This window comes from Boleophthalmus pectinirostris, unplaced genomic scaffold (genome assembly GCF_026225935.1).
Source record: "Boleophthalmus pectinirostris isolate CB_2022bp ecotype Guang Dong unplaced genomic scaffold, ASM2622593v1 HiC_scaffold_21, whole genome shotgun sequence".
NCBI lineage: Eukaryota > Metazoa > Chordata > Actinopteri > Gobiiformes > Gobiidae > Boleophthalmus > Boleophthalmus pectinirostris.
The window spans coordinates 3,969,501-3,987,000 of NW_026571175.1; the positions used below are offsets into that span (position 1 = coordinate 3,969,501).

Consider the following 17,500-nt stretch of genomic DNA (forward strand, 5'->3'; position numbering starts at 1 on the left):
TCTGCTTTTTATTGTCTTTAAGCAGACAAAACATTTTATGTTAAGATCCTTGTCTTTGCTACTTTACAGCAAACTGTTGCTTATACATAGAGACTTGGGCTCAACAGACAATTTGAAGAAAACAAGAATTTTCAGGATGTGGTCGGAACATTCATGTAGTTTTAAAAAGCATGACAATATCAAGTAATCCAAAGTATTCAGATTACATTACTCACTTTAATTTAATGGATTACATTACAAACTACATTTTGGGGTATGTAATCTGTAATCTGTAGGGGAATACATTTTAAAAGTCACCTTCCCAACACTGCATATATGGTTACACATTCAAAGCTTATTCAACATATGTCATGTTTGTAACATCCTAATCATGATACGTAATGAAACTACCAGATGTGGGAGCTTCACCACTGAGGCTCTGCCTCCAGGGCCCTGGGTCCTCTGATAATATCAACTGTAACAGTCAGACTCTAGTTGAGATGAAGATTCTGAAAGTAAATTTCCTCATTCATTTCCAAAAGAAATGGTAATATTAAAGGTTTAAAAGCTAATTTGTGGATAATCTCTGTGCTCCCTAACAATCATAAGACCTATACTTTAATTTAGAATCTGTTTTTGAAACTTTATAAACAAAAAATTGACTGAAAACCACATTATGGACATTAGTTGCCACATAAATGGTAAGACCATATTATGTCTTTAAAATCTTAAAATTGGAATGTTTTTCTATGGGGAAAAACAAAGGGAAAATGGAAATTTACTTCCTGAAGCACAGAGGTTTTGAAGTGGGCAGAAGCTCCTCCTACGGCTCAGACTCAGATCTGCCTCCTCCAACACTTAGTGTCATAGTTTGACATTCTCTCTGGGCTTTTATAAACCCTTTTAACTCCGAGCACCATTCTTTTTGGTCTACAGTCGCTTTGATTCTGCATCTGCCCCTAAACATGTCGACTTTATTTTTGGCAAAAATGTATCACTATGACTCTACTCAAGATTTCAGAATTTAGGTCATAGTTTCATGAGAGTACAGGAAATGTGTGGCACATCCCTTCACCTTTACTTTCCATGTACTGATGGGGATTTTTTTCCTCACAAATAAAACAGATTTTCCCACTAAAATAAAATTTGTTTCTGTCACAGATGCAGCAACTCTGCCGTTAAATATATTTTGGGATTGTGACACTAAAACTGAATTGTGTGCCAAACTAAAACTTTCAATCTAAATGTTTTTCCATTTCATTTGTTTAGTACGTGCGTGCATTCATAACCTCATTCTTCTTTGTTTAATAAATCATCATACATCTTACCATCCATATGCTCTTTTGCTGGCATCTTTTCTTTCCACTTGTACCTCTCACCGACATTCACTTCACCTAGAATTACAAGGATCAGGAAGATGCATTCAAGTCCAATGTAAGTCAGGTCCAACGTCAAAATGAGCAATTATTAAACAGAAATCAAACAGAACACACTTGGCGTGGTGGACTCTTTGTGGTGCACCGCATTGGTCAACGTCTTGGCTTGAAGTTTGGTCTTCTTCATCAGAGGAGCCAGGTTTTGAGAGTTATGTCTCTTCCGTGGCTTGAGTGGACTTTTAGTCTTTGCATTCTGGACCGTTCTTGAGAACTCTGCTTCGTGGCTCCTTCTCCGCTTGTTCTGGCTCTGATCTGCTTCGTGGCTCCTTCGCCGCTCTTTCCGGATTGAGATGTGGCTGTCTGACCAGCCTCTGACAAGTGCTTGCTTAGCTGGTGTCGACTTCACAGTGCTGTATGAATTCACATTTGAACTTAAAAGTGAGTCCTGAGATTTTGGTGGACCCTGTGGGGTTGGTTGAGTCTTTCTGATGGAGTCTGAGGCTAATCGACTGTGGTCTGGGGGAGGTAGACTTGATGCACGGTACTGCTCTCCTCCCAAAATGAAAGAAAAATTTGGAGCATTTATGCTTGACCCTGAGGCCTGATCTGCCATAATTTCAGGTCGTTGTTTACCTGTGTCGAGAGAAGTCCTTTTTCTTTTAGCTTGTATGTCACCTTTGAGGTCTGTTTTGGTTTTTTGCCGTTTGAATGCCATCTTTTGACCCACATTGTTTACTTTGCTTGAAACTGATGACACATTCTGGGCATGAGCTTCTGGTCTTGGCTTTGGTAAGTGTGTAGATGATGAACTAGGTTGAGGTTTTAAACAGGACTTGCGTGGCTGAGTGGAAGTCTCACTCGTCACTGACATGGTTTTGCTAAATCTCCTGTAATGAACCTGATCACCGTCACTGTCACAGTCTAAATCACTAGGAATGGGGCTTGACTTTTCAGATCCTTGCAACCCAGAGAGGAAATGTGTCTCGCTCTCACCTTGATCATTCTCAGGCTCAGAATCACTCTCTATGATGCGGCGTGACTTGTACTTTGCCTTTTTGAAAGGCGTTTCAGACCTTTCTGTGCTTTCAATGGGTTTTGCTGGTTCTACTTCACTTTCACTGTCTGGACTCAAAGCAGGAAACCAATCTGAAGTATCCTGTGTAATTTCAGGAGAAGCTTGGAGTGACTCTTCATGATCTTCACCGGTGTAGTCATAGGAGTGTGGAGACGGGGCGTCGACCATATCGGACACAGCGAGATAGTTGGGCTGTGTGTGTGAAGGGTAATCCGAACTATCGTCTGTGTCACTGCTGTCGTTCATGTTACAGTGAGGGGTCTGCATCAGTTCAGGAGAAAACTTTTCAAAAATTCCCACAAGTTTAGGGGCTGGTGCCATTTCAGAATCCTTTTCAGCAGCGTTCCATTGTTTCTGTGAACTACAGTGAGGCAACACCTGCTCAGAATCAATCTTTTCAACAGGTAAATTTTTAGGTAAATTGCGACGTGATGGCTCAGATTCAGCAGGAGCTCCTAGTTTGGCTCCTGTAGCTACAAGAGGATTTGATAAGTTCTTTTGGAGTTGTCCAACTTTTGATTGATAAAAACTGTCAAAAGTTTCAAACTCTTCGACTCTCCGGAAAATAGGGTCTGGATCCTGCTGCTCTGCACTGGAAACATCCTCCGCTCCCTCGTCATCGCTAGAGTCCAAAACAATGATCTCATCCTCTAGAACCAAGTCGGTCACAAACAGTATCACTTCCTCTGAATCGGACTCCTCCTCGGATTGTTCTTCCCGTTTTGGGAACGGCGTCGCTTGGGCACATTTTGGACAGGGTACCGTTTTAAAACCATCATCGGTCTCAACGAGGTATGGACAAGAGCATCTGAGTGGAGCTTCTGGTTCTTGTCGTTTGGGTGTCGGCCTTTCTGCTGGTTCTGATGTAACATTTGTACTAGTTTTTGCATTTGTGAGCTGTTTTGGAGACCGCGTTAACGTACTCATTTGAGGTTTATTAGGTGTGGACTCCTCTGTTATGTCTTCAAACTCTGGATATCCCGGGATACTCGACCCGTCAGTGTTGTCCATTTCTATTCTGCCCTCACCAGCCTGAACCCCTATTTCTACTCTTTCTGCCGTCAGTTCTTTTCGTTGTGGTTCAGGCGCAGTTACTTGTTGGTAATCTGCGACAGAGGATGTAACATCAGGGACTTTGTTAACGTTAACGATCTGAAAGGAGCTGAGAGCCAAGTTTTCAAGACCAGCAGACGAGTTGGATTTACTTAATTTTGATGTTTCAACTGTGTGAGAAGCTTCATTGTCTGAATCTGTACCAAAGGGTTGCTGGTCGTCAGTTCTAAGTGCTAACGCTTGAATCGACCTGCTTAGCGTTGAGTCGGCAATCACAGTGGCGGCGTCCACTCCCTTCATGACATCCTTTGGCGTACTGTGGTCGTTTGCCGCACCGTTGTGTCCGTGATCGGGCGGTGTGTGGTGCGCGGTGGAGTCCAGGTTCTGAGTGACGAGTTCTCCCGGTGGTGAACTGAACGGGGCCCTGAGGCCCGTGGAATCATCCTTCTCCTTGTCCTCCATGTTTGAGTGAATTAGAGCTGTGATGATCTGGTCGCGCTCTGTGGACGTAAAAAGATGAACGTTATCCAATTCCCACTTCAGTTACTACCTCATCCAAAGAACTGAACTTACAGCTGATGGACATGAATAGTGCTAATGTTCACTAAAAACAAAGTAGTAGCAGTAGTTTGAGTACCGTATTTTCCGCACTATTAGTCGCTCTGAATTATAAGATGCACTGTCATTAAATGGTCTATTTCGCAGTGACTCAGTTGTTCAGTCGTGTCTAGAAGTGGCACATTGCGCTCGCTTTTTCGGTTCGTTCCTCTGTTCCGTTCCTCGTCGGCGTGGAGTGATGAGTGTGTCTGTGGGTGTGTGTCTCTGTGCGGTCGCTGTCTGCTCCGTGTGTGTTTGTGTGTTTGCGGCTTTGTAGTTTACTGAAGTCGTGCTGGGACACTTGAGTGGGTTCGTGTATGGGGCATTCTGGATTGTGGGGCGTGTGGTCGTTTTTTGATGCGATTAGAGCGCGTCTAATAGCCCGGAAAATACGGTATGTAAATTCTCCAGCAATACAAAAAAAACTATAATTTTAGAGAGAGGAAAGTGATTTTGAGAAGGGTGTAGCCAATGATGCATTAAAAGGCCTAGAAAGAAGGAGCGTTCTGTTGCTGTAGCAAATGCGGCAGACATAAAATTAATTAATTTAATTGTTCAAAATGGACATATAATGGTGTAACTGAGTCCTAATAATGCAGGATGAATATTGATCTAAAAACACTGCACTGTTTTATATATTTTATAATGAAAATGAATCTATGCTGCGTGATAATGCACCATGTGAAACTAACCACTGATATCTGCTTACTACGTGCCTATTACTATATTTTTCGGAGTATAAGTCACACTTTTTTTCTTGGTTTGGGCATTTCCTGGGACTTGTATATATGCTCTAGGCTTGTGTCCCAGTATCTGTTCCTCCTGTACCACCGTCACTTGACTCTACTGCAGAAAGAGCCTGTGTCCTGCTGCAAGTCGTGAAATATTCAGCTAAAAACTAATCGAGCAGCAGAAAGAAAGTTCGGTGTGAGCGAGAAACTTGTGAGGGACTGGAGAACACAGCTTCACGGGAACCGGGAGGATGTACCATGAAACTTTCCTGAAGTCACTGGATGGATGGACAAAGCCTGGACTTCAGTGACCCCGAAACCAGAGGAACAGTTTGCGGCGCTCTGTTTACCTCCGGAGGTCGAGGCCGAGTTGCTCTAAAGTGACACCGAAGATGAAGAATTGAATTAATGGATGGATGGATGGATGAAGACGCCGATTCAGCCTGTTCTTCGTTCTATTGTTATTACTATAACCCCAAGAAGTGCGGTTTATATGTTTTTCTTCATTACACATTTTTTGGCTGGTGCGACTTATACTCCAGAGCAACTTATATACAATACTATAAAATCTGTTCACATAAGTCAACTCTCTTCTTGCTTTTAAATCACACTTGAGTTCTTTGGCTTTTAAATAGTTTTGAGGTCTTATTGTTCAATAACTGCTAAATATATTTTTTCACTGTATTATACATGTTTTTTGTGTATAACACTTTGGCCAACTCTGTCGTTTTTAATAGGGTTTCATAAATAAACTGGATTCGAATACATTTTTTATTTTTTTTACTATATTGAATTATATTATATTGTATGTATATTTATTATAGGCTACCATGGCGACGATCTCTTGTCCCCTATTATATCTCACTGCCTGTACCTGTGAAATGCTTGTCAGTCGGGGCCCTCTCCAGTCGCGTCCCCTCCGGCACTGGGGCCCTCTCCAGTCGCGTCCCCTCCGGCACCGGGGCCCTCTCCAGTCGCGTCCCCTCCGGCACCGGGGCCCTCTCCGTTGGCGTCCCCTCCGGCACCGGGGCCCTCTCCGTTGGCGTCCCCTCCGGCACCGGGGCCCTCTCCGTTGGCGTCCCCTCCGGCACCGGGGCCCTCTCCGTTGGCGTCCCCTCCGGCACCGGGGCCCCCTCTGGTCGCGTCCCCTCCGGCACCGGGGCCCCCTCTGGTCGCGTCCCCTCCGGCACCGGGGCCCTCTCCAGTCGCGTCCCCTCCGGCACCGGGGCCCTCTCCAGTCGCGTCCCCTCCGGCACCGGGGCCCTCTCCAGTCGCGTCCCCTCCGGCACCGGTGCCCTCTCCGTTGGCGTCCCCTCCGGCACTGGTGCCCTCTCCAGTCGCGTCCCCTCCGGCACCGGTGCCCTCTCCATTGGCGTCCCCTCCAGCGCTGGTGCGCTCTCCAGTCGCATCCTCCCTGGATTTTGTCCGCTGCCTTCTGAACACTCTTCGTCCCTCAGAGTCCTCACTGTGAGGTTCTCTGCAGCAGAGGCAGATGGCGTGATGGGTGAGCTGCCCTGAGGAGAACCTGAAGCCTTACCGTTCGAAGCGTCAGGGGAACCTTGCTCCTTCAACGCTTTCATTTTGACTCTGAACTTTTTAAGCTTGTTCTCAATCAGGTACAGGATCTGATCGTCGTCCAGGGATGGTTTAGTACCGGAGGACTGTGCGCTGGTCATGGCAGAGCCAACGGAGCTGTCGGCTAAGGGCTGAAGTGTTCCGTTCAGTTGCTGGGAAGGTGAGGCATTACTGTTCGTTAAGTAATACCACCTCTTGTTATCTAGGAGCCTTTCATCGCTCGTACTAGCGCTCACAGGATCACTGTCTGACGTCAGTCCCTTGTGAACAGGTAATAGTCTCTGTCCATAACTTGTAGCTTTCTGACTTGAATGAGTCGAGCTTTGCACGTTTGAAGGTGAAACACGTAATGAGTCCACCATGGTTTGAAGAGTGGCCAAAGACATGGCAGCAGAGCAGGGAGAGACTGCTGCCTCTGCATTGGTCTGATGGTGGTAAAACGCAGTGGAGGCCAGATCTTTCCTGTGGTGAAGCCCAGAGGGCATAGCCAGAGAAGTCTTTGAACAAATGGTCCTGTTACTCCATTACATGTCTAGAAAAAAGTAAAGAAAAGATGGTATTAGTTTGAGTAATTTGTATGAACCATTGAGTGTTATTCAGGGGTTAGATCAGTCACAATAAATATGACTACACTTATTCTTCAAGGATTAAAGCTCTTCAGTGAGATGTTACATGATAAAACTTCACAGCAGTATGTTCAACCACAAACTCAAATCAAATGCACCACCACAAGTCACCACTGGGGTTAAACCTTCTCAGGATCTTACCGGGGTATAATCTTGGAAAAGTTTCATATGAACCATCTCCAACTTGATACTATCACAGGACAGACTCACCATCAGCAGAACACCCCTCTGTCACAGAAAGAACACTCATATTCCACTGAGTCATGTCCTTTAGTCCAACAGAAGCTGATCCGCATCAATGACACAAGGAAAGAGCTGTTTTTATCAGCGCTTACAGTTTATGCAAATGAGCCATGTGGCTTTAAGTTTCATTTCTGTAAAATATACACAAATGTGGCCTGAAGCCAAAACGCTAACAAACTGCAGAAGTATTTGTATTCTAGTATTTTTTTTTGCTTGTGGCCGAACTTGTCGTCTTGTCTTTGTCTCTTATGAGAGTCACGTGACAATGGAACGAAACTAATCGAACGTTGTCTCCCCACACAGTTAAACATTATAGACAGTGATGTGCTCCAGAGCTCAGTCTCATTTGCCCGTCTCATTCTTTCTGAAACAAACTGCTCCGGAGCTCTGCCTCGGAGCTCGTCTCACAGCAGCCGCTCACGTGACCAAAGTGTGGAAGTGTGGGTCCCTCGCCCTACTGCTTCACTCTGCGTGTCGAATGCTTCAGTGTATCGAAGCGTTTCATTGGCTCAGCGAATGTTCCGCTCTGTGATTGGTTCAGAGTGCTCAGCGCACTTCCGTGGTTTGACAAGCGCTAAACTGCTACAGTATAAAAGATGCACCAATATTTCTTAAAAAATGTTGGGTAGTGAGGAGGATTGTGTGACGTTAGTGGTGATTTTGGCGACTTTTCACGACTTTTGGCGTTCGTTTCATTTTTGACGGCATCTACAAGTGGGAAAAAAGCGATCCATGGTTTGGGATCACTTTGATTTAATTCCACCTAACAAGGTAACACCTGTTTTTTTTACAGCATGTATATATAAATTGTTGTATTTCTTTAAATGTTCAAAAGAGAAGTCATAAATAGTATATATTCTAATAAAATAGAAAATAGAGTTTTGGGTTCCCAAATCATGGGTTGTGTGCTGGTTTGCAATGGTTAAGTTTGTCCACTAGAGGTCAGTGTTTCTCCGAGGCCTCAGACAAGTCGAACCATTTGAGGCGATATTGACTGAGGCGTCGATGCTTCACGAGGCTCCACTCGCCCGTCACTAATTACAGACACTATTAGTTTTAAATCATGAAACATTAAACTAAAATAAAACCACACATTCATTTGTGCTGAGCAAACAAATGTAGGTATCAATAAATTATATAAGAGAATTTCAGCTGACATCATTGTTGACAAAAGCCCGCGTTGCATGCTGGGAAATACTTTGGTCGGAGGCAATAAACACGGTAGCGTCAAACACAGTGCGTAACCTCACGTACTTATCCCCAATAATGGTAAATTCCTGCTGCATTATCGGATGCACAAATAGAAGGAAAATGTCTTTTTCGTATTCTGAGTGAAAAGAACCGCTAACGGTGAATTAAACGACTTTCAAACATCCACAGAGCAAACGTAGAAGATCCTAACAAACCGTGGACTCCAACAAGTTCAACAACACATCGAGACTCTTGGAGGTTTTCATCTTTTCTGCTGTGAATGGCCCAGGAGTTTCCACCAAGTCATTGTGGATATCACCCAAGTGAATATTTGTCCAAGTAGTTGGAGATTCTGACCAGAAATTTGGTTTGGTCCAGACTCTGTCGGGGTTGAAAAGGGTGATTTGTCGTCCGTCGATATTTATGACCAATTTCTGGTCAAATGGTCTTGGGTCCTCTGCCGTTAGAGTGGATAAATAACCGGGATCAATACCCTTTACGTGCTTTCTCGCTCCGTCCGTCATGTTGAATTAGTGTTTCTTGCCGCCGACCAAAATAATTCCCAGCATGCAACGTGCGCCTTTGTCAACAATGAAACTCACCTACATTAGGTCCTTATGCGCTGCAGATATTTTTTAATGACGGTAATGAAACTGATACTGCTGCTGCTTTTTGATACTGCGAGAAACTAATCCTCGTCACCACTAACACCTCAACCCTCGTGCACTTCCTGACACAGGTATAACCACAGATCCAGGCTCATAATCTTGTTGCAATCAAATGATGAACCCGGAAGAGACATCGCACTTAACTCCACACCGCGGTCAGAGAGAATCCCAGTGCTTAACTTCTGCACATTAACAGGACACGAACGCGTCATCTCACTGTGATCAAAGCCAACACACACTTATTAAAATCGTAAAACATAAAATAAACCTATTCAAATTTGAATTAAATTAAAACCCAATTACTTCAGTTTGTGGTGTTTTATTATGTCTCAACATTAACACTGAGACACAAACGTCCTCTGCTGAAATTGTATTTGTGCTTTTTAACAGGTTGCAGGCGACTTCCGCCCACAGCTCCGTTCTCCGCTTTATTTTTGAACATGTTATCGTTCAGAAAAACCACAGAGTTTTTCCAGGAAGTAGTGACGCAGACAGTGAGGCTGCCGTGCGCCGCTGTATTTCAAATTTGCATCAACATAGCAACAGGAAAACTGCTGAACTGATTCGACCCGAGATTGAAGGGAGTAGTTTCATGCAACAACACAGAAATCACATTTTCAGAGGGTGAACAGGCGGAGAAATGCCAGGGGGCCGTGGCATAAGCACATTTAACTTTTACCGTAGTTTTAGTGCACTCCTCTGAATTGTGGGTTAAACTCTTCACTATAAAGAGTCTTTGAGGTTACTAAATAATTCATTGCAGCTTATTTTTTCCTTCCCAGTATTAAACATTTACAAGTGTTTACCGGGTTCAGTATTATCGTTTAGAGTAAATTTTCTGTCAGTATTTTTCCATCACACTGCAAAATACATTTATTTAGTGATTTTGACAGAACTACAGGGGGTGCACTAAATCTACACTGAAAGGTTTAAAGTTTGTATAGAGGATTTTATTTTATTTTTTAAAAAAGGAAAGAGAAATACAGCGAGTCCTTTTTAAATGTTGTGCCTGCGTGACACCACCTTCCTCCTCCACAGCTCCTCAGTAGAAACACCTCTTTACTCTAGACTTGTTTACAGCCAGTGCGTGTTCAGAAATACTGTTGAAGTTTCCTGTCTAGAAGTAATTTAGCGACCGACGCGACAGTTTTTAGACCCTTCGTCTGCTTCATTCGCGCCATCGCTGGAAGGAATTTCCAAGAATCACCTCAGTTCGTCTTCGCTCCTTTTCCCCTTTTCTTCTTTCGGCGACCTCAAAAACGGACTTTCTTTTGCGGCGAACTGGTCGTAGATTCTCGTCCGACATCGCAACAAACTTTGTGCGAAATGCGAGGAAGCAACAGTTTAAAAAAACCTCTAAGACCCGCCGCATAAACCACGTAATCCCAGCGCGCTGGCGAGTCAGTTACACTAGAAACGTAGGGAGTTTGATTGACGACCTAACAGCCAATAGAAAATGAGGGAGCCTCGTTTTCTATTGGCTGATTATCTGACCTCGACACATCCACAGTTGATAGATTTTCATTCTTTTTTTTTTTTTGGTCATCATAATCACAAGGCTGCTGCGTCTCTGTAATGGTATTTTAAACTTTCATTGACAATTTGAAACTAAAAAAAAAATAAAAAAAATCCTCCATACAACCTTTAAGATGGCAACGGTTGTCCGTTGTGTGACAGTTTGCAAGCGCCAGGTGCACAGTTCATGTTAACGTTTAACTTCAACCACAACTTCCCCTAACATTCAAAAAGGGGAATAAAAGCAAACGAGGCCCAGCCCAGACGCAAAGGAAGCAACGAGAAAAACACAAACCTGCATCTCTGCTCCAGGCCCCGATTATCAAGAAACTTTAAATGCACAGAACACAGAAAATATTAAATTTTGTCGAATCAAACAGAAGCTTTTCGTTATTAAATAGGAACAAAATGCAAGTTTATGGAAAATTTTAAGTTGAAAACATGTGGAACGTTCTTCGTGGACAGTGTTGGGAAGTTTACTTTTAAAATGTAATCCCCTACAGATTACAGATTACACACACCAAAATGTAGTTTGTAACATAATCCATTAAGGTACTTAAAGTGAGTAATGTAATCTGAATACTTTGGATTACTTGATTTGCTGTAGAGAAACAAAGACGAGGAAATCTGAACATAAGAAGTTTGGTCTGATAAAAAGAAAATAAAAAGTCCAGATTTTACTGAACCAAATTAAAAATATTATTGATAGAAGACGAAGAAACACTGTCCACGCGGCATGGTTTAGTCCTGGTTTAGTCCTGTTAAAACCTGATTTTACTCCTGGTTTGAGACCCTGGTTTGAAACCCTGGTTTGAAACCCTGGTTTAGTCCCTGGTTTAGTCCCTGGTTTAGTCCCTGGTTTAGTCCCTGGTTTAGTCCCTGGTTTAGACCTAGTTTTAGTCCCTGGTTTAGACCTAGTTTTAGTCCCTGGTTTAGACCTAGTTTTAGTCCCTGGTTTAGTCCCTGGTTTAGAACTAGTTTTAGTCCCTGGTTTAGAACTAGTTTTAGTCCCTGGTTTAGAACTAGTTTTAGTCCCTGGTTTAGACCTAGTTTTAGTCCCTGGTTTAGTCCTAGTTTAGTCCCTGGTTTAGTCCTAGTTTTAGTCCCTGGTTTAGACCTAGTTTAGTCTGGTTTAGTCTAGTTTTAGTCCCTGGTTTTCCTAGTTTAGTCCCTGGTTTCTAGTTTAGTCCTGGTTTTAGTTTAGTCCTAGTTTTAGTCCCTGGTTTAGAACTAGTTTTAGTCCTGGTTTAGTTTTAGTCCCTGGTTTAGAACTAGTTTTAGTCCTGGTTTAGACTAGTTTTAGTCCTAGTTTTAGTCCCTGGTTTAGACCTAGTTTTAGTCCCTGGTTTAGACCTAGTTTTAGTCCCTTTTTAGTCCCTGGTTTAGAACTAGTTTTAGTCCCTGGTTTTAGAACTAGTTTTAGTCCCTGGTTTAGAACTAGTTTTAGTCCCTGGTTTAGAACTAGTTTTAGTCCCTGGTTTAGAACTAGTTTTAGTCCCTGGTTTAGACCTAGTTTTAGTCCCTGGTTTAGACCTAGTTTAGTGTCAGTTTAAAAAAAAAAAAGGATATAGCCCAAAATGTGAAAACCGGAAAATCCCTCTGTGTAATTCATTTATTTCAACAAAGTAACTGTAATCCAATTACCACTCACTGAAACAGTAACTGTAACTGAATACAGTTACTCGTCATTTGTACTCTGATTACTCTGGTACATGTAATCTGTTCCTTCCACACTGGTCGTGGGTTTATTTTGTCTTCTGTTCTTTGTGACTGATGGTGTGTTTTTGTTTTTGGTTAATTGATAATCGCACCAGAGTTTCTTGTGAGTTTCTTGTGAGTTTCTTGTGAGTTTCTTGTGAGTTTCTTGTGAGTTTCTTGTGAGTTTCTTGTGAGTTTCTTGTGAGTTTCTTGTGAGGATGAGTTTGTTTTTGTTTTTTCTTTAGGTGTTAAAGTTTAAAGTTTATGGACCCAGTGAACTTTGTATGTTGTGACTAAAGTTAAAGTTGTAACGAAACACTTTTACGACACCAGTTGCTGCTCGACCGTCGGGACCATTTGTCTCAAGTCTCTCACTTGTGTCAGCGACCAGTGGATAAAGTCGTCCGTTACGGAGACTCGGTCCGTCTTTCATCGCACGTGGAGGAGTCAGAGCTCTGGTTCTGGATTCAATCTTCTGAACTAAATTCTTACACAACAACCAGAACTTCATGACATCAGTGACACTTTCTCTGTCAGCGCCATTTTAACCACATCATCCTTCGACCTGAAACGATTTCTGAACATCAGAACATTCAGACCACGTTCACACTGCAGCTTCAAGTGACTCTTTTTGGCCCCATGTGACCTGGACAGACCAAACCCGGGACCAAACCCGGGACCAAACCCGGGACCAAACCCGGGACCAAACCCGGGACAAACCAGGGACTAAACCAGGGACTAAACCAGGGACTAAACCAGGGATCAAACCCGGATCAAACCAGGGACCAAACCCGGATCAAACCAGGGACCAAACCCGGATCAAACCAGGGACTAAACCAGGGATCAAACCAGGATCAAACCAGGGACCAAACCAGGGACCAAACCCGGGATCAAACCCGGGATCACACCAGGGACCACACCAGGGACCACACCAGGGACACACACCAGGGTCAAAACAGGGACCAAACCGGGACCACACCAGGGATCAAACCAGGGACTAAACCCGGATCAAACCCGGGACCAAACCCGGGACTAAACCAGGGATCAAACCCGGATCAAACCCGGGACCACACCAGGGATCAAACCAGGGACTAAACCAGGGACCAAACCCGGGATCAAACCCGGGACCAAACCCGGGACCAAACCAGGGATCAAACCCGGGACTAAACCAGGGATCAAACCCGGATCAAACCAGGGACTAAACCAGGGATCAAACCAGGGATCACACCAGGGACCACACCCGGATCAAACCAGGGATCAAACCCGGATCAAACCAGGGACCACACCAGGGACCACACCAGGGACCAAACCAGGGACCAAACAGGGACCACACCAGGGACCACACCAGGGACCACACCAGGGACCACACCCGGATCAAACCCGGGACCACACCAGGGACTAAACCAGGGATCAAACCCGGATCTAAACCAGGGCTCAAACCAGGATCAAACCCGGATCAAACCGGGATCAAACCAGGATCAAACCCGGGACCACACCAGGGACCACACCCGGATCAAACCAGGGACCACACCAGGGACCAAACCAGGGACCACACCCGGATCAAACCAGGGACCAAACCAGGGACTAAACCCGGATCAAACCGGGGACCAAACCCGGATCCAACCTGGGGACTAAACCGGGATCCAACCTGGGGACTAAACCGGGATCCAACCTGGGGACTAAACCAGGATCCAACCTGGGGACTAAACCGGGATCCAACCTGGGGACTAAACCGGGATCCAACCAGGGGACTAAACCGGGACCCAACCAGGGACTAAACCGGGACCCAACCAGGGACTAAACCGGGACCCAACCAGGGACTAAACCGGGATCCAACCAGGGACTAAAACCAGGATCAAACCGGGGACTAAACCTAGATCGGACCAGGGACAGTTTAACACAAACACAAAAAGTGTTTTTAAAAGTCTGCTCCCTCCGTTAGTCCTTTTCAGTTCGACGGTGCTGGTTTGAGACTCAGTTAACAGAAATGGAGGAGTTTGAGTGAATCGGCCTCGTTCCTTCGTGAGGTTCGCTGGTTTACGAGTCAAACTGAAGCGTCATTAAGCTCCTAATGTAATTCTCTCCTCACAACAGCTTCCTTCACTCCTTAATAATAAAAAACGGGCTTCAGTTTTAATTTTCTGAATATAACCAGAATTTGAATCAAAGCCATTAAAAAAAAAAAAAAAAACAACAACAACAACAACAAAAACCATCTTCCTCTAAAGTCTTCCATCTGCTGTAGAACCACAACAAATACGGTGCATTTCAAAAGTTACTGGCCACGTTTACATGATGTTTTCTAATTCCGATTTAATTAATTCCAAATGAAATTACTCTCCTTTGAGTTTACATGTAATTAATAATTCCGAATTAAGGTTTACACGGAAAACACGTTAAATCGGCTTTATTTAATTCCGCTCAACGTCTGGCAGTGGGGAAGGTTCTGATTGGACAGAGACACGAACGTATTTACGTCGACCGGAAGAAAACACTTCAGCTGCTACTGGTTTTTGGTCATCTCGGTTTGTTGTTACGTGTGGGAATGCGTATCGCTGGTCCCCAGTTTGTACGAGCGAGAGAACAGACCGAACCCGGACTTCTGAACCAGCGGGAGCAGCTCCGGTTCAGGTCGAGTCCAGATGAGCTGGAGCCTCGGCCTGAGAAGAGTTTTCCCCGGGGAAGAACCAAGAGCACAGAGAACAGACGCTTCCAACAACCGACCGAATAACCAACTGGGATTCGCGTTTCTGTCCAGATGTTTTGCACCACCTTTTTTCACCAGTGCATCGTCACGTCAGAAGTGTGACCCAACGCACATGCACTGAACGACCGGAATTATTATTTAAGCGGAATAAACGTTTACAATAGTGATGGGCATTCGATTAAATTTTCTAAATCGATCGTCGGGAGAATTAAGCAATTATCAATTCATCATTAACGTTTTTATATTAAAATGATCATCATTATTATTACTATCTACACTAATCTGCAGAAATAAATTCAACTTTACGACATATAAACATAACGACTCTAGATCCACATCAGCTGTTTGACATTATAATGTGTTTAATTCAGTTTTGTTCAAATCTCACAGAAACAAAACTTAAAACCACATCACTCATTTACATAAACTAAGCGAAGGGGAAAAAAATAAAATAAAAAATGCTCTTGTGTCGATGATGCGGCACGACTCGGCATGACGGAATACAGGTTAGTGTGACCAGATTTGTGTTTGTCAAAACCAGGACAGCGTACGGGGGGAGGGGGGCGGGGCCTCGTCATCCACATTGAGCGACTCTCACCCGGAAAAACTTTTTCCCACTGGACACAGAAACATATGTGCTGCTTTATCCACTGTGCACATGGACTCACACTTGTCCCAACGCAACGGAAAGTGTGGAATTTCTTCTACAAATCCTGGTTAAATCCACATTTGTGCTTCGGTTCGTTACAGATTAGGGATGGGCATGATTAGTCGATTAATCGATAATTGATCATTAAGAATTTCATCGATTACGTTCATTTTAATGGACAAACTGAATGTATGTTTGTGTGTCGTGACCAAACAGGTGTGTACATGTGTCTCTGCATCAGAAGGAGCGAGACACAAACAGTGGGTCAGTCTGTAACGAACCGAAGCACAAATGTGGATTTAACCAGGATTTGTAGAAGAAATTCCACACTTTTCCGTTGCGTTGGGACAAGTGTGAGTCCATGTGCACAGTGGATAAAGCAGCACATATGTTTCTGTGTCCAGTGGGAAAAAGTTTTTCCAGGTGAGAGTCGCTCAATGTGGATGACGAGGCCCCGCCCCCCTCCCCCCGTACGCTGTCCTGGTTTTGACAAACACAAATCTGGTCACACTGACCTGTATTCACCTGAGTCATGTCTTTTAATCCAACACAAGTTGAACCACATCAGCGACACAAGAGCTGGAGTTTTATCTTCACTTAGTTTATGTAAATTAGTGATGTGGTTTTAAGTTTTGTTTCTGTGAGATTTGAACAAAACTGAATTAAACACATTATAATGTCAAACAGCTGATGTGGATCTAGAGTCGTTATGTTTATATGTCGTAAAGTTGAATTTATTTCTGCAGATTAGTGCAGATAGTAATAATAATGATGATCATTTTAATGTAAAAACGTTCATGTTTAATCGATAATCGATCGTTAATTCTTCCAACGATCAATTAAGAAAATTTCATTGAATGCCCGTCCCTATTACAGACTGACTGTGTCTCGCTCCTTCTGATGCAGACACACATGTCCACACCTGTTTGGTCACATTACACACAGCAACCTACATTCGGTTTGTCGATTTAAAATGTACGTAATCGATGAAATTCGTAATGATCAATTATCGATTAATCGACTAATCATGCCCATCCCTAGTTTACATGATCACAGAATAAATTAATTCAGCTTTAAAATCAGAATAAACCATCTACTTAATTCGGATTTAAGTTTAATTCTGAATAATCATTAGGAATTAAGTGTTTACGTGATCTATTTAAAGCAGAATTCATTTTTATTCAGAATTAAATTATTTTAAATCTGAATTAAAGCTCTGATTTAAACAGGGAAATTGTTCCAGGAATGAGTACAGAACAATAAAGCTCTTAAATGACCACGGGGACGATAACCGAGAAATTTACCCGCTCCTCGTTCAGGGACCAGTCCACCATCGAGCTCCGGTGTTCACACCGCTGCACCCGCCCTCGACAGGTGAGACAGGTGCGACAGGTGAGACAGGTGCGGCGGGGGTCACGTCTTCACACCGCGGCGTCTTTAGAGCTCCGGGACTTTGGAAAAAAAAAAACAAGAAAATTATAAAACTTCACCATCAGCGACAGTCAGCCTCGGGCGAAGTGCCGGATCTGACTCCGATTCAGGTCATAAAGCACAAATACGGGACATTTCACGCGACCGCACGAGTCAGTGAAGGGACTTAAAAACATGACAGATTTCAGCAGCGTTGATGAGCAAAGCACTAAACTCTTAATCTGAAGGGAGAGAAATGTGATTATATTTTGCATATCGTGACACCAGCGAGCTCCTTCCTCTAAAAGAAATCCTCCTCAGACTCTAGAAATATTAGTTTGTAAACAACCCACAATTTCAGAACAAAAGAAAAACAAAAAAATGCCTCTATAACTGTAAAAAAAAAA

The 17,500-nt window shown here is 43.7% G+C and overlaps 1 protein-coding gene across 2 annotated transcripts in view; it reads right to left on the bottom strand.

Annotated features, from left to right (window-relative positions):
- Nucleotides 1-6: 6 nt before the first annotated feature.
- LOC110175768 (uncharacterized) overlaps nt 7-17,500 on the bottom strand; it is a 19,383-nt gene continuing 1,889 nt past the window's right edge. The window contains exons 2-6 of one of the 2 annotated variants that reach the window (XM_055157150.1): nt 16,988-17,134; nt 5,686-6,918; nt 1,473-3,983; nt 1,308-1,373; nt 7-488 (exon numbers count right to left, since the gene is read on the bottom strand). In XM_055157150.1, coding sequence (XP_055013125.1) covers nt 451-488; nt 1,308-1,373; nt 1,473-3,983; nt 5,686-6,871 — 3,801 coding nt within the window. In that variant the 5' untranslated portion in view covers nt 6,872-6,918; nt 16,988-17,134 and the 3' untranslated portion in view covers nt 7-450. Of the gene's footprint in view, nt 1,374-1,472; nt 3,984-5,685; nt 6,919-10,924; nt 10,960-16,987; nt 17,135-17,500 lie in introns of both variants that reach the window. The other variant, XM_055157151.1, reaches the window with a different exon arrangement.